Source organism: Pan troglodytes, chromosome 19 (genome assembly GCF_028858775.2).
Source record: "Pan troglodytes isolate AG18354 chromosome 19, NHGRI_mPanTro3-v2.0_pri, whole genome shotgun sequence".
Taxonomy (NCBI): domain Eukaryota; kingdom Metazoa; phylum Chordata; class Mammalia; order Primates; family Hominidae; genus Pan; species Pan troglodytes.
In genome coordinates this window covers 38,024,399-38,049,523 of record NC_072417.2, presented here as the reverse complement: position 1 = coordinate 38,049,523, position 25,125 = coordinate 38,024,399, and the positions used below count along the sequence as shown (strand labels likewise).

Sequence of the window (25,125 nt, the reverse complement as noted above, 5' to 3'; positions counted from 1 at the left end):
CATTAGATTTCTTTCACAATACCACATTTCCTGAATTCTAGTTATGGCAGCAGATTTTTCTTTAAAGTTACTGATTCACTGATGAACCTTATCATTAATGAGCTCCAGAAATCAAGGGAATATAATTAAGTAGTAATTGCTAGAGAAAAGATATGGGTGCGTGAAGACAGTCAGCTGAATTTGAGAGTAGCAGATATGGCTCCATTTTCCTCACTTCTGTGTTCTTAGCTTGCTCTACCTAAGGAGGTTGGAGAAAGACTTAACTAGTGAAGAAAGAGAGCTGCATTAATTGCCTGAGAGAGCCAGGGACAAAGGATCAGGAATATTTACCTTACTCATACATCCTTGGCCTGGAGCTGTACAGATTGGTAGAGGATTACTAAGGGACAGAAGGTAAAATCAGTTCCACACAGGTGAAAAGTCAGGCTGAAAAAATGTTATTTCTAGATGCACATCTTTACTTTTTCTGAATTATTCTTGTCAGATATATTGGAAAATAGAACTAGAATACCCAAATTTCCATCCTTCAGGATACTAAGGTGTGTGTGTGTGTGTATTAGGGAAAGGGCAATGGACAGAAGATTTTGAGAAGTAAAGAGAAGAAAGGCATTTGTTGCAAGAAGTGGTAGATTAGGCTGGGCTTAGGCCTCCCAGCACTTTGGGAAGCCAAGGCGGGAAGATCGTCTGAGCTCAGGAGTTCGAGACCAGCCTGGGCAACACAGGGAGACCCTATCTCTACAAATATTTAAAAATTAGCTGAGTGTGGTGGCTCACTCCTGTGGTCCCAGCTACTTGGGAGGCAGAGGTGGGAAGATGGATTGAGCCTAGAAGGTTGAGGCTTCAGTAAGCCATGGCTGCACCACTGCACTCTAGCCTGGGCAACAGGGCAAGATCCTGTCTCAAAATAAATAAATAAATAAATAAAACAGTGGTCGATTATCAATTGTATCCAGGATTCAGAGATACATTCCAGAACTCTTGAGTCTTAAATTCCCAACAGCTGATGTAGTCTTAGGTCCGTCAGTTATCGCATTTAATACTTACCTAATGATCTTCCTAAAGTTGTCATTGTTTCTGGACCATAGGCCTGTAGATTTTTCCTCTATTTCCTATAGTTCCTGTGATAAAAATAGAATGCCTTATTAAAGTAAAAAATATCTTTTAAACCAGGTGTTGTGGCTCATGCCTGTAATCCCAGCACTTGGGAGGCGGAGGCAAGCAGATCGCTTGAGCTCAGGAGTTCAAGACCAGCCTGGGGAACATGGCAAAACCCTGCCTCTACAAAAAATACAAAACTTGGCCAAGTGTGGTGGCAGACACCTATAGTCCCAGCGACTAGGGAGGTTTAGGTGAGAGGATCGCTTGAGCCCAGGAGGTTGAGGCTGCAGTGAGCTGAGATCATGCCACTGCACTCCAGCCTGGGTTACAAAGCGAGACCCTGTCTCAAAAAAAAAAAAAAAAAAATCTTTAAAAAAATCACCTAAATAAGATATAAGATGTTACTATTTCTCTAGCACAGCTGTCTTTATTACTGGCTTCTTTGAGAGGTATTTGCATCTAAATATTATCTCAATTTTATTTCTCATTCAAGATGAGAAAGATAAGGCCAGGCACAGTGGCTCACGCCTGTAATCCCAGCACTTTGGGAGGCCGAGGGTTGGGGGGCGGATCGCCTGTGGTCAGGAGTTCAAGACCAGCCTGGCCAACATAGTGAAACACCATCTCCACTGAAAATACAAAAATTAACCAGGCGTGGTGGCAGGCGCCTGTAATCCCAGCTACTCCAGAGGTTGAGGCAGGAGAATCCCTTGAATCAAGGAGGCAGAGGTTGCAGTGAGCCGAGATGGCGCCACTGCACTCCAGCCTGGGCAACAGAGCGAGACTCTGTCTCAAAAAATAAGATGAGAGGCCGGGGCATGGTGGCTCACGCCTGTAATCCCAGCACTTTGGGAGGCCAAGGCGGGCGGATCACAAGGTCAGGGGAGATCGAAACCATCCTGGCTAACACGGTGAAACCCCGTCTCTACTAAAAATACAAAAAATTAACCCGGGCATGATGGCGGGTGCCTATAGTCCCAACTACTTGGGAGGCTGAGGCAAGAGAATGGCGTGAACCTGGGAGGCGGAGCTTGCAGTGATCCAAGATCACGCCACTGCACTCCAGCCTGGGCAACAGAGCAAGACTCCATCTCAAAAAATAAATAAATAAATAAATAAGATGAGAAAGATAGAAACATAAATCTTGAAAAATATAGCTTCTTCCATGTGCAAATTTCCTAAATCCGTGTCATTCAAACTTTTTTTTTTTTTTTTGAGATGGAGTCTGGCTGTGTGGCCCAGGCTGGAGTGCAGTGGCGTGATCTCTGCTCACTGCAAGCTCCACCTCCTGGGTTTACGCCATTCTCCTGCCTCAGCCTCCCGAGTACCTGGGACTACAGGTGCCCACCACCACGCCTGGCTAATTTTTTTGTATTTTCAGTAGAGACAGGGTTTCACCATGTTAGCCAGGATGGTCTCGATCTCCTGACCTCGTGATCCGCCTGCCTCGGCCTCCCAAAATGCTGGGATTACAGGCGTGAGCCACAGCGCCCGGCCGTCTCATTCCATCTTTTATATTTAAAATTTAATCTAAAGTTCTCTCTTAGGATTCAGTATTATCACTAAATGGAAAACTCCCTATAATATTTCAAGAATGGTGTTATGAGAGAAATATTGGCACTATTAAAGTATGGTTATAATTTTAGCTCCACCTAGTGGTTAACAGTTAAACAGCACTAATTAGCATCTTAGTCTTACTTAATATCCTAACCAAAAACTGCATGTTAATACAAAGCCATTACAATGCAGGCATAAAATCAGTACTCATTGGTGAAGGTACAGTGACACTTTTATACAGTGTTAATACATCTTGGAAAGCAATTTGGAGTTGGGTGTATATATACTTGTTTGTTTTTTTTCAAGTGTCAACATAGTCTCACTCTGTTGCCCAGGCTGGAGTCCAGTGGTACAATCTCAGCTCACTGCGTTCTCCATTTCCCAAGGCTCAAGCGGTCCTCCCACCTCAGCCTCACAACTACAGGCATGCACCACCATGACCACTGATTTTTTTTTTTTTTTTTTTTGGAGGGGGCAAGGATAGAAATGGGGTTTCTCCATGTTGCCCAGGCTGGTCTCAAACTCCTAGGCTCAAGCAATCTGCCCACCTCGGCCTCCCAAAGTGCTGGGATTACAGGCATGAGCCACTGCGCCTGGAGTTGTATATTTAGCCTTGTAAATGTTAAATGTTTAAAACTTTGAGGAAAAGAAATCCAAATTACAGGGAAAAAGGAAAAGAAATCCAAATTACAGGAAAAAAAAGGACTGCATAAATATGTTAATTATAACAACTTTATAATAGTTTAAAACAACCTAACTATTTAAAATAGAGATACGGCTGGGTGCGGCGGCTCACGCCTGTAATCCCAGCACTTTGGGAGGCTGAGGCAGGCAGATCACAAGATCAGAAGTTCAAGACCAGCCTGGCCAATGTGGTGAAACCCCGTCTCTACTAAAAATACAAAAATTAGCTCGGCATGGTGGTGCGTGCCTGTAATTCCAGCTACTCGGGAGGCTGAGGCAAGGGAATCGCTTCAACCTGGGAGGCAGAGGTTGCAGTGAGCTGAGATCACGCCACTGCACTCCAGCCTGGCGACAGAGCAAGACTCCATCTCAAAAAAAAAAAAAAAAAAAAAAGGTAAACATGGCCAAGCCAATAAAAAAATCTTATTCAGCCATTTAAATGATGTCTGCAAAAACAGTATTAATATGGAAAAACGTTTATGGTGTGTTGAACAAAATTTTAAAAGACAAATCCTACTTGAAGTAATGTTAGTAGTGGCTATGTTAATGTGATAGGTTGATTTTTTTCTCTGTTTCTTTTTTAAAATATGGTTTTATTCATTTCATAATGGAAAAATGCATACAATTATTTAGTATTTAAAAGAGTAAAAGAACAATAGGACGGTACATCTATAGTACTTCAAGATGTTACTTGGTTTTTATGGCTAATATTTTGCCTTTCAAGCGAAGTATGTGACTACAAGGCAGGCTGGGGTCAATTAGCAATCACTAAGACCCTGTACCTCTCTACAAAAACTTTGTAAAATCTTAAAAGCTGTGATTTCTGCACTTTATGCTTGCCGGTTGTACATACAGATAAGAAGGAGACATCTGAAAATAAATAGAAATGGAACTGGAGTGAATGTTAGTTGATTCTAGATGAAAAATCATTCTGTTTGAAGATTGTTGTAAGTCTCCAAGTGAACCAAAAATTGTTCATTTAGTTTGAGACAAAATGAGCCTCACATGTACATGAAGTCTTGTTTCAATGTTTCTCATCCTTCATTTACATTAAATTTTTAGATAACAACACAACTATAAATGTTAAATTATATGTGAAATATATATATATGAAAAGTAGTAGCATTTCCAGAGTATAAATGACCTTTTTTTAATCATCTCACTTAATTTTCTCTCAAGATTTCACTTAGTATTAACATCATGGTTAGTAGTGTTTTTAAGTAAGAATTAAAATTTGGGGGTGGGTGCAGTGGCTTACACTGTAATCCCAGCACTTCGGAAGGCCGAGTGGGGCGGATCACTTGGTGCTCAGGAGTTTGAGACCAGCCTTGGCAACATGGTGAAACCCCGTCTCTACAAAAAAAAAAATACAAAAATTAGTTGGATATAGTGGTGTGCGCCTGTAGTACCAGCTCCTCTGGAGGCTGGGGTGTGGAGGATTGCTTGAACCTGGGAGGTAGAGGTTGCAGTGAGCCAAGATTGCACCACTGCACTCCAGCCTGGGCAACAGACCAGACCCTGTCTCAGAAAACAACAAACATATTTTTGCGTAGGAAACAAAAAATTGCAGAAGAGGCCGGATCGCTTGAGATCAGGAGTTTGAGAGCAGCCTAGGCAACATGGTGAAACCTCCTCTCTACCAAAAATACAAAAAATTAGCTGGGTGTGGTGGTGCATGCCTGTTTTTTGTTTTGTTTTGTTTTTTGTTTTTTTGAGATGGAGTTTCACTCTTGTTGCCCACGCTGGAGTGCAATGGCACTATCTCGGCTCACTGCAACCTCTGGCTCCCGGGTTCAAGCAATTCTCCTGCTTCAGCCTCCCGAGTAGCTGGGATTACAGGCATGTGCCACCATGCCCGGCTAATCATGTATTTTTACTAGAGATGGGATTTCTCCATGTTGGTCAGGCTGGTCTCAAACTCCCGACCTCAGGTGATCCTCGTACCTCAGCCTCCCAAAGCTCTTGGGATTACAGGCGTGAGCCACTGCGCCTGGCCAATTTTTGTATTTTTAGTAGAAATACCCAGTTACCCAGGAGGATAAGGTGGGAGGATAGCCTGAGCCTGGGAGGTGGAGGTTGCAGCGAGCCACGATCGCGCCACTGCACTCCAGCCTGGGTGACAGAGCAAGACCCTGTCTCAAAAAAAAGCAAAAATTGCAGTAGAATGTGGCAAAATATAATAACAGATTTATAAAGTATAGCAGAAATACAAACGTATAGGAGTGATGTACTCTATAGCGGAGGGAAAGTGGGGCAAAGAAATCTCAGGGAGATGGTATAAAGAGTGCTTTCTGAAGGAAGAATAGGTTAACCAGAAACACAAGGAATGTGTAAAGGCATGGAGAAATGATAAAATAAGAAATGTTTGGGAGAAATTACAAACAGGCCAGGATGGACTGGAGTAAGAAGAGTTTGAAAATTGTTATTCTAAAACATGTTGTTAAAGAGGCATTAGGCATTTTTTATGAAAGTTGAAGGAGGACTTAAACATGGAATATTCTTCTCAGGGAAAGATACCAAATGTCTGTATGTCTGTACCATCTTCTTTGAGACTTATTTGCTCCACTTTTCCTCCCCTATAGAGCAAACCGTTCAATACTTTTTTCTGTTTTTTTGTTTTGTTTTGTTTTTTGTTTTTGAGACTAAGTCCCATTCTATTGCCCAGGCTGGAGTGCAGTAGCCCCATCTTGGCTCACTGCAACCTTCGCCTCCCAGGTTCAGGTGATTCTCCTGCCTCAGACTCCTGAGTAGCTGGGATTACAGGCACCTGCCACCACTCCCGGCTAATTTTTCTTTTTCTTTTTGGGTTGTTTGTTTTCTGTTTTTGTTTTTATTTTTGTTTTGAGACGGAGTTTCACTCTTTTTGCCCAGGCTTGAGTGCAATGGTGCTATCTCTTCTCACCGCAACCTCCGCCTCCTAGGTTCAAGCGATTCTTCTGCTTCAGCCTCCCGAGTAGCTGGGATTACAGGCATGTGCCACCACGCCCGGCTAATTTTGTATTTTTACTAGAGACGGGGTTTCTCCATGTTGGTCAGGCTGGTCTCGAACTCCCAACCTCAAGTGATCTGCCTGCCTCAGCCTCCCAAAGTGCTGGGATTACAGTCGTGAGCCACTGTGCCTGGCCAATTTTTGTATTTTTAGTAGAGACGAGGTTTCACCATCTTGGCCAGGCTGGTCTCAAACTCCTGACCTGAAGTGATCCACCCACCTCGGCCTCCCAAAATGTTGAGATTACTAGGCATGAGCCACCACGCCCGGCCTTGATACATTTTTTATTTCTGTAGTACCTTATAAATATCTTAACCCATTCTATTGCAATTTTTTATTTGTATTTGCTTCCCATGAAAAAAATTTTTGTTTTGTTTATTTGTTTGTTTTGAGATGGAGTCTCAGTCTGTCGCCCAGGCTGGAGTGCAGTGGTGTGATCTCTGCTCACTGCAGCCTCTGCCTGCCAGGTTCAAGTGATTCTCCTGCCTCAGCCTCCCAAGAAGCAGGGATTACAGACGTGTGCCACCGCGCCTGGCTAATTTTTGTATTTTTAGTACAGATGGGGTTTCACCATGTTGGCCAGGCTGGTCTCGAACTTCAGACCTCAAGTGATCTGGGTAGCCTCAGCCTCCCAAAGTGCTGAGATTATGGGCGTGATCTACCGCGCCCGGCCCAGATAGGACTTTTGACTTTAATGTAATCATAATTCCACTGTGATATCTAACAGAATTCATAATAATTTTTAAATGCATGTCTAAATTTCCCCTATTATCTCAAATTCTCAATCCCAGCACTTTGGAAGGCTGAGGCGGGAGGATCATCTGAGGTCAGCAGTTCAAGATCAGCCTTGCCAACATGGTGAAACCCCATCTCTACTAAAAATACAAAAATTAGCTGGATGTGGTAGCACATGCCTGTAATCCAGCTACATGGGAGGCTGAGGCTAGAGAATCGCTTGAACCCAGGATGCGGAGGTTGCAGTGAGCTGAGATAGTGACATTCCACTCCAGCCCAGGCGACAGTGCAAGACTCCGTCTCAAAAAAAAAAAAAAAAAAAAAGGAACTTGATTGTACTTTTTTTTTTTTTTTTTTTTTTTTTTTTTTTTTTTTTTTTTTTAGCTTACAATAAGTATTTTATTCTCACATTACAGTTTTCTGTGGTTTGGCTGATCTAGAATGGGATTGGCTGAGAAGTTTTACTTCATGCTACAGGTTGGCTCAGCTAGGTTCCAGGCTGAGTTTGGTTTTTGTCTGTTCCACACGTATTTTTTTTTTTTTCTTTTTTATTGATCATTCTTGGGTGTTTCTCGCAGAGGGGGATTTGGCAGGGTCACAGGACAATAGTGGAGGGAAGGTCAGCAGATAAACAAGTGAACAAAGTTCTCTGGTTTTCCTAGGCAGAGGACCCTGCAGCCTTCCGCAGTGTTTGTGTCCCTGGGTACTTGAGATTAGGGAGTGGTGATGACTCTTAACGAACATGCTGCCTTCAAGCATCTGTTTAACAAAGCACATCTTGCACCGCCCTTAATCCATTCAACCCTGAGTGGATACAGCACATGTTTCAGAGAGCACAGGGTTGGGGGTAAGGTCACAGATCAACAGGATCCCAAGGCAGAAGAATTTTTCTTAGTACAGAACAAAATGAAAAGTCTCCCATGTCTACCTCTTTCTACACAGACACGGCAACCATCGGATTTCTCAATCTTTTCCCCACCTTTCCCCCCTTTCTATTCCACAAAACCGCCATTGTCTTCATGGCCCGTTCTCAATGAGCTGTTGAGTACACCTCCCAGATAGGGTGGTGGCCGGGCAGAGGAGCTCCTCACTTCCCAGTAGGGGCGGCCGGGCAGAAGCGCCCCTCACCTCCCGGACGGGGCGGCTGGCCGGGCGGGGGGCTGACCCCCCCCACCTCCCTCCCGGACGGGGTGGCTGGCCGGGTGGGGGGCTGACCCCCCACCTCCCTCCCGGACAGGGCGGCTGGCCGGGCAGAGGGGCTCCTCACTTCCCAGTAGGGGCGGCCAGGCAGAGGCGCCCCTCACTTTCCCGACGGGGCGGCTGGCCCGGCGGGGGGCTGACCCCCCCCACCTCCCTCCCGGACGGGGCGGCTGGCCGGGCAGAGGGGCTCCTCACTTCCCGGTAGGGGCGGCCGGGCAGAGGCGCCCCTCACCTCCCGGACAGGGCGGCTGGCCGGGCGGGAGGCTGATCCCCCCACCTCCCTCCCGGACGGGGCGGCTGGCCGGGCGGGGGGCTGACCCCCCCACCTCCCTCCCGGACGGGGCGGCTGGCCGGGCGGGGGGCTGACCCCCCCACCTCCCTCCCGGACGGGGCGGCTGGCCGGGCGGGGGGCTGACCCCCCCACCTCCCTCCCGGACGGGGCGGCTGGCCGGGCAGAGGGGCTCCTCACTTCCCAGAAGGGGCGGCCGGGCAGAGGCGCCCCTCACCTCCCGGACGGGGCGGCTGGCCAGGCAGGGGGCTAACCCCCCCACCTCCCTCCCGGACGGGGCGGCTGGCCGGGCCGGGGGCTGACCCCCCCACCTCCCTCCCAGACAGAGCGGCTGGCCGGGCAGAGGGGCTCCTCACTTCCCAGTAGGGGCGGCCGGGCAGAGGCGCCCCCCCACCTCCTGGACAGGGCGGCTGGCCGGGCGGGGGGCTGATCCCCCCACCTCCCTCCCGGATGGGGCGGCTGGCCGGGAGGGGGGCTGACCCCCCCACCTCCCTCCCGGACGGGGCGGCTGGCCGGGCAGAGGGGCTCCTCACTTCCCAGTAGGGGCGGCCGGGCAGAGGCACCCCTCGCCTCCCGGACGGGGCGGCTGGCCAGGCGGGGGGCTGACCCCCCCACCTCCCTCCCGGACGAGGCGGCTGGCCGGGCAGAGGGGCTCCTCACTTCCTGGTAGGGGCGGCCGGGCAGAGGCGCCCCTCACCTCCCGGACGGGGCGGCTGGCCGGGCGGGGGGCTGACTCCCCCACCTCCCTCCCGGACGAGGAGGGAGGACGCTCCTCACTTCTCAGACGGGGTGGCTGCCGGGCGGAGGGGCTCCTCACTTCTCAGACGGGGCGGTTGCCAGGCAGAGGGTCTCCTCACTTCTCAGGGCGGCCGGGCAGAGACACTCCTCACATCCCGGACGGGGCGGCAGGGCAGAGGTGCTCCCCACATCTCAGACGATGGGCGGCGGGGCAGAGGCGCTCCCCACATCTCAGACGATGGGCGGCCGGGCAGAGACGCTCCTCACTTCCCAGATGTGATGGCGGCCGGGAAGAGGCGCTCCTCACTTCCTAGATGGGATGGCGGCCGGGCAGAGACGCTCCTCACTTTCCAGACTGGGCAGCCAGGCAGAGGGGCTCCTCACATCCCAGACGATGGGCGGTCAGGCGGAGACACTCCTCACTTCCCAGACGGGGTGGCTGCCAGGCAGAGGCTGCAATCTCGGCACTTAGGGAGGCCAAGGCAGGCGGCTGGGAGGTGGTTGTAGCGAGCCGAGATCACGCCACTGCACTCCAGCCTGGGCGCCATTGAGCACTGAGTTAACAAGACTCCGTCTGCAATCCCGGCACCTCGGGAGGCGGAGGCTGGCGGATCACTCGCGGTTAGGAGCTGGAGACCAGCCCAGCCGACACATCGAAACCCCGTCTCCACCAAAAAAATACGAAAACCAGTCAGGCGTGGCGGCGCGCGCCTGCAGTCGCAGGCACTCGGCAGGCTGAGGCAGGAGAATCGGGCAGGGAGGTTGCAGTGAGCTGAGACGGCAGCAGTACCGTCCAGCTTCGGCTCGGCATCAGAGGGAGACCGTGGGAAGAGGGGAGAGGGGAGAGGGAGCTCTATCTACCACACAGTCTTGGGTGCAAAGTCCCCACACGTATTTTTTTCTGTAGCCCAGGCTAAAGTGGTCTGATTGTACACATTTTAAAAATATAAATTGTGCTGATTCCTAAGGGACATCTCTTTTTATTTTTTTATTTTATTTTACTTTTTATTTTTTTTATGAGACGGAGTCTCGCTCTGTCGCCCAAGCTGGAGTGCAGTGGCGCGATCTCGGCTCACTGCAAGCTTCACCTCCCGGGTTCACACCATTCTCCTGCCTCAGCCTCCTGAGTAGCTGGGACTACAGGGGCCCGCCACCACCATGCCCGGCTAATTTTTTGTATTTTTAGTAGACACGGGGTTTCACCGTGTTAGCCAGGATGGTCTCGACCTCCTGACCTCATGATCCGCCCGCATCAGCCTCCCAAAGTGCTGGGACTACAGGCGTGAGCCACCGCGCCCGGCCTTGATTTTTAAATGTATATCCATAGCATCAAATAATAGACACTAGAGACTACAGAAGGTGGGAGGGTGGGAGATGAGTGAGGGTTGAAAAATTACCTATTGGATATAGTGTTCCCTATTCAAGTTATGGGTGCACTAAAAGCCCAGACTTCACCACTACGCAATATATGCATGTAAAAAAATCTGCAGTTGTACCCCCAAATATATAAAAACTTTAAAAATTTTTTAATAAATTAAAGGGAAAAAGTTTAAATAAAATTTGAAACTCATGGACAAATATACATCCATAAAATAGGCACTTCAAAGCTGAATAATTATTGCTTCCTTTCTTTATAGACTTAAAAATAATAAATTGGCTTTCATTTTTCTTCCAATCTCCAACAGATTGAAGAAGAGATGTTGGCTTTGCAGAATGAGCGCACAGAACGAATACGAAGCCTGTTGGAACGTCAAGCCAGAGAGATTGAAGCTTTTGACTCTGAAAGCATGAGACTAGGTTTTAGTAATATGGTCCTTTCTAATCTCTCCCCTGAGGCATTCAGCCACAGCTACCCGGGAGCTTCTGGTTGGTCACACAACCCTACTGGGGGTCCAGGACCTCACTGGGGTCATCCCATGGGTGGCCCACCACAAGCTTGGGGCCATCCAATGCAAGGTGGACCCCAGCCATGGGGTCACCCTTCAGGGCCAATGCAAGGGGTACCTCGAGGTAGCAGTATGGGAGTCCGCAATAGCCCCCAGGCTCTGAGGCGGACAGCTTCTGGGGGACGGACGGAGCAGGGCATGAGCAGAAGCACGAGTGTCACTTCACAAATATCCAATGGGTCACACATGTCTTATACATAACTTAATAATTGAGAGTGGCAATTCCGCTGGAGCTGTCTGCCAAAAGAAACTGCCTACAGACATCGTCACAGCAGCCTCCTCACTTGGGTACTACAGTGTGGAAGCTGAGTGCATATGGTATATTTTATTCATTTTTGTAAAGCGTTCTGTTTTGTGTTTACTAATTGGGATGTCATAGTACTTGGCTGCCGGGTTTGTTTGTTTTTGGGGAAATTTTGAAAAGTGGAGTTGATATTAAAAATAAATGTGTATGTGTGTACATATATATATACACACACATACACATATATTATGCATGTGGTGAAAAGAATTGGCTAGATAGGGGATTTTTCTGAACACTGCAAAAATAGAACGTAGCAAAATGGCTTCAGTTATCACTTTTGGGTGTCTGTATCCTAAGAAGTTTCTGAAAAGATCTAAAGCCTTTTTATCCCATATCCCAAATTCTTATGAGCCACTCACAGCAGGCAGCATATGTTGAAATAAGTTATTACTGGTACACACCTGCATTGCCTCACCAGTGTATTTATTTGTTATTAAATTGATCTGACTTCTCAGCCTCATTTGGACTAAAAAAAGAAAGCAGAAATCCATGAACACATTGCTTCTCGGCCTTTTGGCTAATATCAAGTGTAGAAATCCATGAACACTAAAGGACTTCATTGACTTTTTCAGAGAGTAGAAAACAACTTAGTTTTTCTTTTTTCCTGAATGCGTCATAGGCTTGTGAGTGATTTTTGTCCATTCAATTGTGCCTTCTTTGTATTATGATAAGATGGGGGTACTTAAGGAGATCACAAGTTGTGTAGGGTTGCATTAACAAACCTGTGAGCCTTCAATGGGGAAGACCAGAAGGGTGAGAGGGGCCCTGAAAGTTCATGTGGTGGGTATGTCCCGCAGCAGAGTGAGGAGATGAAGCTTATGTGTCCTGACGTTTTGTTGCTTATACTGTGATATCTCATCCTAGCTAAGCTCTATAATGCCCAAGACCCCAAACAGTACTTTTACTTTGTTTGTACAAAAACAAAGACATATAGCCAATACAAATCAAATGCCGGAGGTGTTTGATGCCATATTTGCAAATTGCCATCTATTGAAATTCTCGTCACACTACATAGACATAATTGTTATCTCCTTTTGGCTTATGTGATTTTCTGTTTACAAGTAGAATAGCCAATTATTTAAATGTTTAGTTGCCACAGTGAACCAGGAGTCACTGAGCCAATGACTTTACCAGCTGCTGACTAATCTTCATCACCACTGTAGATTTTGCTGCATGTGCAGGTCCTCTATTTTTAATTGCTGTTTTCGTTGCTGCAGTACTTTACAAACTTCTAGTTCGTTGAGACTTAGTGACCATTTGGCATCAAGTTAACATCACACAATAGGAAACACCACTTCCACAAGTCTCAAGCCTCAGTGCTAAAGTACTACTGAAAAGGAACTAGGAAGTTTGGCCAATTAAAAAAAAAAAGTAAAATAAGTTATAGTGGTCAGGGAATCTCTTGACGAAAGCTAACTCTTATTTTTCAGGGGGCACATGTTTTGTTTTGTTATGTTTTGTTGTACAATGAAGGATGAACCCAATGCTAAGAAGTCAGTTATTTTCTTGGTTTTCCATTTCTTGTATAGAAATTGTGTTGGAGGTGGGTAGGAAGCTGTGAGTATGACTTGAAGAAAAATATCCTTTTCAGTGACAAATCAGAGTTTCTTACAAGTTATTGTCCTGCTCCCTTCCAAGTTGTCTTGAAGAATCCTTGCTGCTAACTCTGGATCCTGCTTTTCCTATAGTCAGAGGGCTCCAAGGTAGAACTCTCTAAGTCCCTCTCAATGGCACTCTTTGCCTAGACCAAACTAATGACCAAACAGTAATCAATCTATCACTCTTGAAGTCCTGGTTTTCTCAACCAAATTTTAAGTCTTTCCCAGGTATGTCAGTCGAGTTGCCATGAATCCTCACCTGTAGGAGTTTCTGGGATTCATTTTAAGGAAACTGGAAGAAAATTAATGTTTTAATGTAAATGTTTTTAAAACCAAGATCACCATAGAGTTCACACAAAATTTTAGGCAGTGTTTCAAGAAGCACTCTTATGTGTTGTTCTTTCAGCCCATGCTCCAGGTCACCGGTTTTTAGGTAAACATGAAATGACATGTACTTGTAATATCAGTGAAAGGGGCTTTTAGTCGTCTCAGTATCTTTTTTGCATTCAGGTATTATAGCGTTTCCAACAAATTAAGAAATTACTTATTTGGTGTAAAATGACGAGAGAGCTTTAGAATTTAATAAAATGTCAAAAATACAATTTGATACCCTTAAAAATTATTCATAGATCTGGCTGCTGTGTACTACTGGATGGGTGGAATAGGGAAGCAGATCACTTTTGCATAAAAAAACTCTTTCAAACCCAAAATATTATTGGTGGTACATTTTAAAGTCCAATTGTGGACTTAAATTAGTCAAATTGAGAGTTACTGAGTCCATTCAGATCTCCAGTAGGGTTTTGTATCTAATGTATTTGTTTGGCCACCAGTTTTACATGTAGGTCATGACTATACCTGGATTTTATCATTAAGTTAACTTTAAAGTATATACAGTTTGCAAAAAATGATTCAAATTAATTGGTTTGTATATGTTTGTGAGATCTAGCTTCTGAGGAATCTCATACATAGTAGGAACCATCATAGAGTAAAGCTTGTAGCAGAAAAATTGGAAGGGTTTTGAGATATCCTAGAGAAAGAGCAAGCACTTTCTGAATCAGTGGGGAAATATCAATATTTGATCAAATTAACACTACCTCCTTCCCAGTGTTGGTGTTCACTCACTATATGTCTTTAAGAAAATTAAAAGTATGGAAAATTTGTCTAGCATATCAGAAGTTGTAAATGCTATATCTGGTATCCAGAGGCTGGCTGTAAAAAGTTCCTTGGGGTCACTCTATCTCCCATTTTTTTTGGTTAGCATTTTAAAAATGCAAAGCCACATACTTTGAAATATATTATTCCAAATTGAGCTCCCTTCCCTTTGCACATATTTTTTCCCTCCCCTTATTGAAGTCAGCTCTAACCCCAAATTCTAGTATCCAAAAGTATTTTTATTTGTATAATGCTATCTGAAAAATGTGTTTATATTTTCAGAGCTGCAATTCTTATTCGCCATTTCAATACCTAGAGATAAAGAGTCTTGTATTTGAAGCCACACACACTGGTGTAATATGCTTAGTACTCTAGGTCAAGGATTTGTTGGTAAATGGAACATTTTAGCATAGTCATGATTTTTGGTTGCCTAGACATCAGGTAAACATTCAGTACACTAAAGAAACTATCCTGGACACTCCCTCCTGCTTCCACCAATTTTTTTCTCACCCCCTTTTCAAAAATTGAAAACTCTATGAGTGTCTTTTTGAGACCATAAAGCAGACTTTAGTAACTTTCTATTTCTGTAAGTACTAAATGTCTGGCATTTTAAACTTTTGTAGAATACATTATGTTGGACACTGGAATAATACTATTTATTTTCACCTGTGAAAAATGACTTCATTGTACTTGAAACACCTCCTTTGCATTTCTCCATTTGTGCCATTCACTAGTGGAAATAAATTGTATTATACCATGATCTACTGGCTTTTTAAAACTGTATTAAATATGCACATTTTTGGTATAGCTATTATCATTTGTATGTATATATTGTATATACATATGAGTGTCTGTATGTGTGTATAGATGGATGGATGTAACTCATACTGTACATTTCCATCAGGGCACTTAAAAGTTCTGTTATTTTTGTTTGGTTTTGTTATTTCAGTCCTCAGTTAAGGCAAGAATGCATGTGTTTCTTAAGAATGAGTACTCTGCGTTGATGTTTATGAGAAGGTGGTCATTAGATGCAGTCTTTTCCTTTTTAATCCCCTCTTAGCACTTGTGTGAGTGGAGAGGACATTAAGTAAAATTTGGAATCATAAGTTGCAATGCAGTAAAATGGTGCTGGGGAAGGAGCCAGTTAGTGTTTCTGTGAGTTTGTGTTGTGATGCAATAAGAGATAAGTAATGCAGAGAGAAATGAACCATGGAAAGTAAGAACACTGATGGTGATTCCTCTGCAAAGATGATAAGAAAAAGAACCAATACATCACACAATCTTTATGTGCTTTCTATATGTATTTCTTAGTAGTGATACCATTGATCCTCTTACTTTTTTTACTCCATTAATACTAATAATTATATACTTTGCTGAGGATCAAAACAGCCAAGAAAGGAATTACTGCTAAAGCATCTAAGATTCTCCTGAACTGTAAAATCAACAGGAAATGGCCACTGGGAGAGAAGGATTTGGTATTGGGTGAGGGGCTTTCTCCCTTTACCTGCCTCTTCTTGCTTGCTAATAGTAAGTTCTTTGTGCACCTTCCACCACTTCTGAGCCACTACTATTCAAGTAGAGATTTGCCCCAACACATTAACTTTTTCCTTGGAGATTTATATGGTCCTGCATTTTGTCCTATGCTCACAATGTGAAGTGTCTTCTGTATTCAAATCAAAAAATAATATATTTAAGGTATATAAGTGTGAATCTCCTATAATGATGGAAGAAGAGGTTCTCTTGTCTTAGATAGAAAAGAGCCTTCTCCAAGAGCAATGTCAAAACTTGGGCTGTCATCTTTGAGCTGTTTACCAAAATACAGACCATTATTGAAGAAAAACAAATTATCTATTTTGTTTTCCCCCATCTAACATGATAGTGCCCCCAACCAGGTTGTACATTGCCTTTTAAAAGAGACTCACTCAACTCTTAGTTTTTAAGAACTGGAAATTTCCCATCCTCAGATCCCTTAAAGGATGAAGAGTTGGCTGTACACTTAGCGGACTTGCCTCTTGTATGCAAGGACTACTGATTGAAGTCTGTTTTGCTGTGTCTGGTTATGTTGTCTGCACTTTTATGAAATCACTACAATAGGTCTGCATTGGAAATGACTATTAATTTGTAAAGAAGTAAGTTTTATTAAACACTGTCTAGAAAAAGAAAGTGAAGCTGAGAACTCTTCCTTTATTGTGCATTTATATTTTCTGCTGAATTCCGGTAGTTCCCTTTAAAGTCATGTTGACTAATGTTTTCCTCCTTGTTCGTATTCAGATTTCCAAAATTTCACTCATACAAGGGAAGAGACTCCATTTAGCTTAACGGTAGTCTTTAGATCATAAGAAATATATAAATTAGTATGCACCTTATCTGCCTGTTGTGGGTTTCTTAAACTTGCACTTCCTACCCACCCAAAGATAGATATCCTTTAAAGAAAATAAAGGCAGAGAATTAAAACTGGGGAGCCATTTACTATGTCACCATCACTGTTAACTGTTTCCCAGCAATCTAAACTTTTTGAAGTTTCAGAGGTGTATTTTTTTTTTTTTTGTATATATGTCTGTGTGATTGTATTGTTTTGTTTCTAAATATACAAGGAATTCTTTAAATAGAGAAAAAGGTTAATCCTCACTGAAACACCAGGATGCCCACTGGATATACTAATCTGAACATCTGTAGGTAGTTTGTCATGAAAAAGTGGAGAGAAGATGAGACTTTTGAATGAATGAAAAAGGGTATCTTGATACCCAGAATTCCCCCCAAAGTACGGGTAATTCAACCTGCACAGTTTTCTTTCACTCAAAGTGTTCAGCACTTGTGAGTGAAAAATCATGTAATTATCTGTAAATATGTAGCTAACAAATTGACCTAGTTTCTGTATTTTTTTGTTTTTGTACTAAAGTTTATAGGTCTGTGCCAGCTAGAGAGAAGTTGCTGTCATTACCAGTTGTGGTCCTAGCATCTAACCCTGAAACCATCCTAGGTGACATTTTTAGAATTAATACTTAAATGTTAAACAGGGGGAAATGAAGCTTAATCATGGTCAGGTTTGAGATCTTTTGCAGTGAAATAATTTTATTTAATATAAATGATCACATGTCCTCAATCATGAATGAGGTAGGGAGCCTCTCTCCCCCAGTGGCCATGTTTACAAAAGTGTGTTTTGTCTATAAAGTGCAAGTGTTTTAATGTTTATGTAAATTATGCAGGTGATAACATGGTTTGGAACTGTTTATTGGGCTCTTTAACTGAATTTTCAAATGAAATGAACTATGCTTATTGCTGGCACATTGATCCCATTTCTGGAACATTTTTCCTATTTCCAGAGTTAATATGTTCTTTTGTCATTACCCAATTTAACCTCCCTTTCTCTGATATGCCTTGTAGCCAAAGTATTAAAGGCTGATGAACATAGACAAGGGAAATGCATTTCTTAGAAATCCGTGAACCCTCAGTTGTATGCTTTCAGTACTCGTGTTAATATGTTTCTATGGCAACTCTGAGGTCAGTGGTTTAGAAATGAGATACCAGTGTTAATGAAAAGTGTGTGCTCTTTGCTTTTGCATGGCTTGGCTTAGTATCCAAGGTATATTAGGGCCACTTGAAAGCATGAAGACCAGTTATATAGGGAACAGGTTTCTCTCAGTGGCACATTTTGCTTTTTCTGAGCCCCAAATACATTGCCTGGGCATGAACATTGTTACCGTAAATTGCACATGGTCATGGACTGAATTATGTGACTTTAAAGGATGTAACTGCCCAACATTTGCAGATTCTGGGTGGTCTCTGTGACCATTTGTCTCGTATCTGAAAACCCCGGGGCTATTGGAACCCTTCCAACACTTTTTCCTTTGTCATAGACAAGTTTATATATAACTTACCAAGATGTTGGCTGTCCTGGTGTATTGCCAGACAGCTCTCTTTTGGTTCCCATTCCAAATGTGCTGCTGTCCTTCTTTGCATTTCACAATATCAAAGAAACCACCACCCTTCTTCCTAACAGCATTTTATGCCTTTTATTCCACATTAAATGGGAATTGTGCCTACTTAGGAGTGCCCCTCCAATTAATTACATGTGTCCAAGAATAATCCAAGCTAGAGACACAAGGTGGGAAAACATTTCAAAAAAAAAAAAAAAGTCCTCTTAAGGCCAGTAATTGATCTGAAAAGGTATTTTATCACACCTTGGCACCTTATATATGAGCCTATTAGGAGCTGCCGGTGGTTTCATAGGGTAAAATCCAAGAAAAGAGAAGGATGTGTGGGGTTTCTATTAGAAGATAATTTTGTTCTCATTTTACCTTTTCTTTTATGATCCTTCTCTGCTAGAACAGGTTAATTCTCCAAATTTGTTTTGTTTTGTTTTGTTTTGTTATTTTTTAGGGAACTTTTTTGCAAAAGCAATGGTCAGATGTAAATAACATTTAAAGTATAGTGCACATAACTTCCCCGGACTGTTCCAATCTGATAATTTGTAAATGCTTTAGAGTTTTTTTAATTAACACTTGTGTTGCTAAATTCTATTTATGTAAGTCTGCTAAAGTTTTTTAGCCCACTTAAAACTTAAGACAACCATTTAAAATAATGGATGGGTTACTATGAGCAATTTCGCTTTCAGAACCCCCTTGTTTTAGTATATGAAAAAGCCTAATGCGCATTAATGAGGTTGAAGAGACTATGAGAAATATGTATAGTGTATATTTTAAAACAGCTTTGCTTGTATTGTGAAGATTTAAAAACAAACTTGAGATTTTTAACGTAACTATTAACACAGTTTTAACATAAGTTATCCCACTGGGTTTAAGAGCATCTTGAATGTATAATCCTTTTTGTAACCCAGGTTGGTTTCTACTTTTACCAGTCACCCAAACATATTTATGTTTTTAGTTTTATGTACTCATTTCCCTTTGTTTTCCTCAAACAGCATGATTTTTTTGCACATGTAGAAATTTTTTAAAAGAAAGAAATTAGTACATCATTTTCTCTGGATTTTCTTCACTTCCCTCTTCCTTTCTACTAACTCCTTCCTTAAAGGCCATATCACTCCATTTGCATTATTTGTGCAAATGCCAGGGTTGGTTTTTATTTTTATTTTTGCTATTTACCTAAAAAAAGAAAATGCTTCAGTCAATTGCTTTTTTATTTAAAAAAAAAAGAAAAGAAAAAAAGCTGTAACCTTATCATTTCTGAGTATACCATTGAGCGATGAATGCACACCTGTAGTAGCCCAGGACCAGCTGTGGTGGCTAAAGGGAATATGTTAATTAAGCAAGAGGTTCTTTTCTAAAAGTGGTATCTGTTATCCACAATGTATTTTAGTTATTCCCACAAGTCAGGGGTCCAGATAAAATGAGGGTTATCAGCTAACTGATATGCTATCATTGAGGTTCATCAATGAATTTGTACATTTCTAGTTCCCTTTGGTGAAGGGAAAAATGATGATTTTGCAAGACCTAGATTTTGGCTTGGTTTCTTGCCTCCTTTTTTGGCAGCCTTCATCTTGTCATCTCCCAAACCCCCTGAGCCCGTAGGGTTTTCATAGTGGACAAAGAACTTGTGGTCTTTTAAAACTGGGACTGATACTTTTTTGAGAGAGTATCGTGTCGAAAGTGTGATGTTCTACCACTTTACCAATAACTAATTTTAAATACACATTGTCCTCTCGATTTTTGGACCAAACAGACGCTCACAGTGGAGGCTTATCAAGGGTTGCATTGGGGAAGAAGCCTCTCCCTCTCTGTCAGCACCAGCTGGTAAAGGTGACTGTACAGATGTGCATTTTCTTTTTGGTATAAATGGTCCACAGCACTAACTGGTAAGGCTTATTGTACAGTATATTGTCAGTATTCTTCTGGTTCAGCATACCTTATAGTTCATATATAACCTGTATTAATTGTATAGATTGTGCATTAAAAGCTGTTACCAAGTTGTCAGAACATAAGAGCGAAAACAAGGTCATATGTAATATTTTGTTTGTAAGTATCCTTTGTATCATAGCAAAGGAAATGTTTAAAAAAATCAACTGTAATAAAGTAATTTTAGTACACAGTGTCTGTCCAGTTTTTTTAAGCAATTTTATTCCCATGAAGATAAACTCTATTGAGTGACTATTGGATAATTACTGAACCTTAGGCAGTGTGCTGAATGTTGGGGTTACAAAAATGGGATTACCACTCAGATGGTAAGAGTGTACCATCTGATAAAAGACATAAACCCTCATCCGGGTGCGGTGGCTCGCACCTGTAATCCCAGCACTTTGGGAGGCCAAGTTTGGTGGATCACCTGAGGTCAGGAGTTCGAGACCAACCTGGCCAACATGGCAAAACCCTGTCTCTACTAAAAATGCAAAAATTAGCTGGGTGTGGTGGCGGGTGCCTGTAATCCCAGCTACTCGGGAGGCTGAGGCAGGAGAATCACTTGAACCCAGGAGGCGGAGTTTGCAGTGAGCCGAGATCGTGTGACTGCACTCCAGCCTGGGTGACAGCGAGACTCCGTCTCAAAAAAAAAAAAAAAATATATATATATATATATATATACCCTCTAGTCTAATTGGCTCACCTTCTGTCTGCCCAGAGTGAAGTGGCCTATTGTGTTCTGGGTGTGAGATTATTCTAGTTGAAATTCTGACTGCTTGATGCAAGTTCTTACGTTTTATTTCTACCTTGTGGTCTGCATAACTACAACGCCGATACACGGAGCCATAAATGTAAGCAGTTCTCTTGGGTCTTGTACAAAGCCTCAAAAGGTGGTCTTATCTGGGCTTATCTCCCTAGATTTGAAAAATCAAATTTTAGCCCTATGTGGGGGCAGTAAACCATGGAATCAAGTCCTGTTTAAAACACTGTGACTTTTTTTTTTGTCAGAAGACTAATTCAGAGGGAGAAATGCTCAGGGGCTGGGATTTATGTTTTTTAATTTAAAAAGAAAATAGGGCCGGGCGTGATGGCTCAACCTGTAATCCCAGCACTTCGGGAGGCTGAGGCAGGCAGATCACCTGAGGTCAGGAGTTTTGAGACTAGCCTGACCAACGTGGTGAAGCCCCATCTCTACTAAAAATAAATGGTGAAACCCCGTCTCTACTAAAAATACAAAAAATTAGCCGGGCATGGTGGTGGGCGCCTGTAGTCCCAGCTACTCGGGAGGCTGAGGCAGGAGAATGGCGTGAACCCGGGAGGCAGAGATTGCAGCGAGCTGAGATCATGCCACTGCACTCCAGCCTGGGCGACAGAGCGAGACTCCGTCTCAAAATTAAAAAATAAATAAATAAATAAATAAAATAAATACAAAAATTAGCCAGGCGGTGGGTGCCTGTAATCCCAGCTACTAAGGAGGCTTAGGCAGGAGAATTACTTGAACCTGAGAGGCGAAGGTTGCAGTGAGCCAAGATCAGGCCACTACACTCTAGCCTGGGTGACAGAGTGAGACTCCATCTCAAAAAAAAAAAAAAAAAAAAAAGAAAATAGCTTTTGGGTTTTTTGTTTGTTTTTTTTGTTTTTGAGGCAGCCTCTCTCTGTTACCCAGGCTGGAGTGCAGTGATGTGATCTTGGCTCACAACAACCTCCGCCTCCCAGGTTCAAGTGATTCTCGTGGCTCAGCCTCTGAAGTAGCTGGGATTACAGGTGTGTGCCACCAAGCCCAGCTAATTTTTGTATTTTTAGTAAAGATGGGGTTTCTCCATCCTGGCCAAGCTGGTTGCGAACTCCTGACCTCAGATGAACCATCTGCCTCGCCCTCCCAAAGTACTGGGATTACAGGCGTGAGCCACCACACCCAGCCAAGAAAATAGTTTTAAGTACCATTTTTAAAAGTATAATTTAGGTTGGGCCGGGCGCGGTGGCTCACGCCTGTAATCCCAGCTACCCCGGAGGCTGAGGCAGGAGAATGGCGTGAACCCGGGAGGCGGAGCTTGCAGTGAGCCGAGATCGCCCCACTGCACTCCAGCCTAGCTTACAGAGCGGGACTCCGTCTCAAAAAAAAAAAAAAAAAAAAAGGATAAAGTATAATTTAGGTTACCTACCATATTGAAAAGAAGACTTAAAGTGGCAGTTTTTTAACTCCTAGAATGTCGACATTTGAACTATTTTGAGATTAACATTTCTATAGTGTTTAATTTGCTTGCCTCAAACAGCTGTGTGGCAGCCAGATGCAGTGGCTCATGCCTGCAGTCCTACCACTTTGAGAGGCTGAGGTGGAAGGATTGCTTGAGACCAGGAGTTTGAGACCAGCCTGGGCAACATAGTGAGACCCTATCTACAAAAAAATAATAAAAATATTAGATGAGCATGGTGACACATGCCTGTAGTCCCAGCTACTTGGGAGGCTGAGGTGGGAGGATCGCTTGAGCCTGGAAGGTTAAGGCTGCAGTAAGCCATGATCATACCACTACATTCCAGCCTAGGTGACAGAGCTAGACTTTGCCTTGCAGAGCCAGGATTAGATCCCAGACCTCATCTCCAGTATTTTCAATATACCCACCTGAATTTGGACTAACTCAATGGGATTAAAAAACAAGATTTCTAGGGCATAGAGGCTCATGCCTATAGATCCCCCCCTACTCAGGAGGTTGAGGTGGGATGATTGCTTGAGCCCAGGAGTTTGGTGTCCAGCCTGGGCAACATAAGGAGACTCCGTCTCTAAAAAAAGATTCTTTGTTTTCTCCTCACAATTGGGTTCTTCAAATTACAGTGGGATGAAAGATTCGAGTTATGCTTAGAATTTAAAATCTATCCTACCTGACTATAAAAGAAATTTGAACATAAAATTAGTCATGGGAGGTCGGGCACGGTGCCTCACACCTATAATCCTAGCACTTTGGGAGGCCAAGGCAGGCAGATCACTTGTGGTCAGGAGTTTGAGACCAGCCTGGCCAACATAGAGAAACCCTATCTCTACAAAAATACACAAATTAGCTGGGTGTTGTTGCGCATGCCCGTAGTCCCAGCTACTTGGGAGGCTGAGGCAGGAGAGTTGCTTGAACCCAGGAGGCGGAGGTTGCAGTGAGCTGAGATCATGCCACTGCACTCCAGCCTGGGCAACAAAGTGAGACTCTGTCTCAAAAAAAAAAAAAAATTAATCATGATTGTCAGCTAGCTTCACAGCCCCTATGCCATCACCTACATCACATTTCGCCAGCTGCAGAATCAGGGTCTTCCTGTATGTGTCCTGGGCAATTAATGACTTTACCTTTTGCTACCCTATTTTCAGGTACTTGTTCTTAACGGATACAGGGAGAGAAGGCTGCTGAGGGTGTTAGCTCTGTGCAGGCTGTGCAGTGAAATTTAAAGGGTGCCATTTGTAGATAACGTGCATGGCTCCCCCCATGCAGTTGTGCACCCCGGCAGCTCTGAAGAGAGATTCCCTGAAACCCCCACCCTTTTGTTAAAATCCTTTACATTTTGGAGTCCAAAATGGACATTGTTTAGTATCATCTCAGACAGTGATTAGGAAAAGGCAAATAATGTATGGCATAAAGAGCACTAATTTGGGTCTGGTCTTAGCCCCACCACTAACCATGAGATCTTAAAAGTCACATCGTCTCTGACCTTCATCTATAAGAAATAGAAATGCAGATGGTTTTTGACAAAAATTGATGTGAAACCAATTAGCTGTGACATAGTATCAGTGTGTGTGTACATATATGGGGGTGGGGATGGGGAGAGTTTGTCCTCAACTGGGCAACCCAAACCCAACTTGTGAGGCTCAAAGGTGCTGCTCTTCCAGGCCCTTCCCAACTTTGCAGTGCAATTAATAACTGGAACTTCTTAGCCTTATAAGATGTTGATCAGAGAATAAAGACTGTGATTTGAAAGCAGATGCCCCTTCATCATGGAGGTCTTTGAGCTCTGGTTGAGGAATTAAATAGAGTCTTGGAGAATGGGATCTGTTTGCTATTAAGTATCTCATTATATCCTAACAGACCTTATAAATTAAGGCCTATACACATTCCTAGTCTTTTCATATGGAACAACTCATAAAATAACTTTCTCAGGGTCACTTAAGTCATAGATGAAGTAGAAACTGGAACCCACATCTCCGAACTATTACTTCAGTATCCTATCAACACACAAACACTGTTTGCCCACTGAATAATATATTTGTTGTAGGCACCATCAATGATCAGGGAATTGTGCGCCTGCTGGGAAATTATTAGCCCAGAACAGGAGACCTGGTTATTGATTAAACAGAGCTGCCGCTGGTTAGTGTTAGGCCACACGAGGCTAGATCTACAAAAGTGAGGCAACATCCAGTGGCTAGAGAATGTGCACTGAGGCTCTGCTAAACGCCACAGTAGGCAAGCATGGCTTAGTACACAGAGGACTTCAGAAGACAAACAGCACATATTTGTTTCTGGAGATTTAAAAAATAATACATTCCAGTGTTACTGGGAGACTGATTTACTATTCAGAGGCAAATAAGTTGGAGAGAAATTTTTTGTTCAACCATACTAAATACTAAGGCAAGGTATTGCATTATTACAAGGTAAGACTAGAGGGACTAGAGACTTACTTTTGATGCATGAGTGTCTTATTGTTTCAATGAAGTATCATTTTACCTTCAAAACTTTAGCTCCGGCCGGGTGCGATGGCTCACTCCTATAATCCCAGCACTTTGGGAGGCCGAGGTGGGCGGATCATGAGGTCAGGAGATCGAGACCACAGTGAAACCCCGTCTCTACTGAAAATACAAAATACACCCCGTCTACAGGCGTGGTGGCAGGCGCCTGTAGTCCCAGCTACTGGGGAGGCTGAGGCAGGAGAATGGCGTGAACTTGGGAGGCGGAGCTTGCAGTGAGCCAAGATGGTGCCACTGCACTCCAGCCTGGGCGACAGAGCGAGATT

The 25,125-nt window shown here is 43.6% G+C and overlaps 1 protein-coding gene across 3 annotated transcripts in view; it reads left to right on the top strand.

The window, feature by feature from the left end:
• TAOK1 (TAO kinase 1) overlaps nt 1-20,336 on the top strand; it is a 165,939-nt gene extending 145,603 nt beyond the window's left edge. For 2 of the 3 annotated variants that reach the window (XM_063798761.1, XM_054670112.2), the window contains exon 21: nt 10,976-16,453. In XM_063798761.1, coding sequence (XP_063654831.1) covers nt 10,976-11,437 — 462 coding nt within the window. In that variant the 3' untranslated portion in view covers nt 11,438-16,453. Of the gene's footprint in view, nt 1-10,975 lie in introns of all 3 variants that reach the window. The other variant, XM_024350393.3, reaches the window with a different exon arrangement.
• Nucleotides 20,337-25,125: the final 4,789 nt, after the last annotated feature.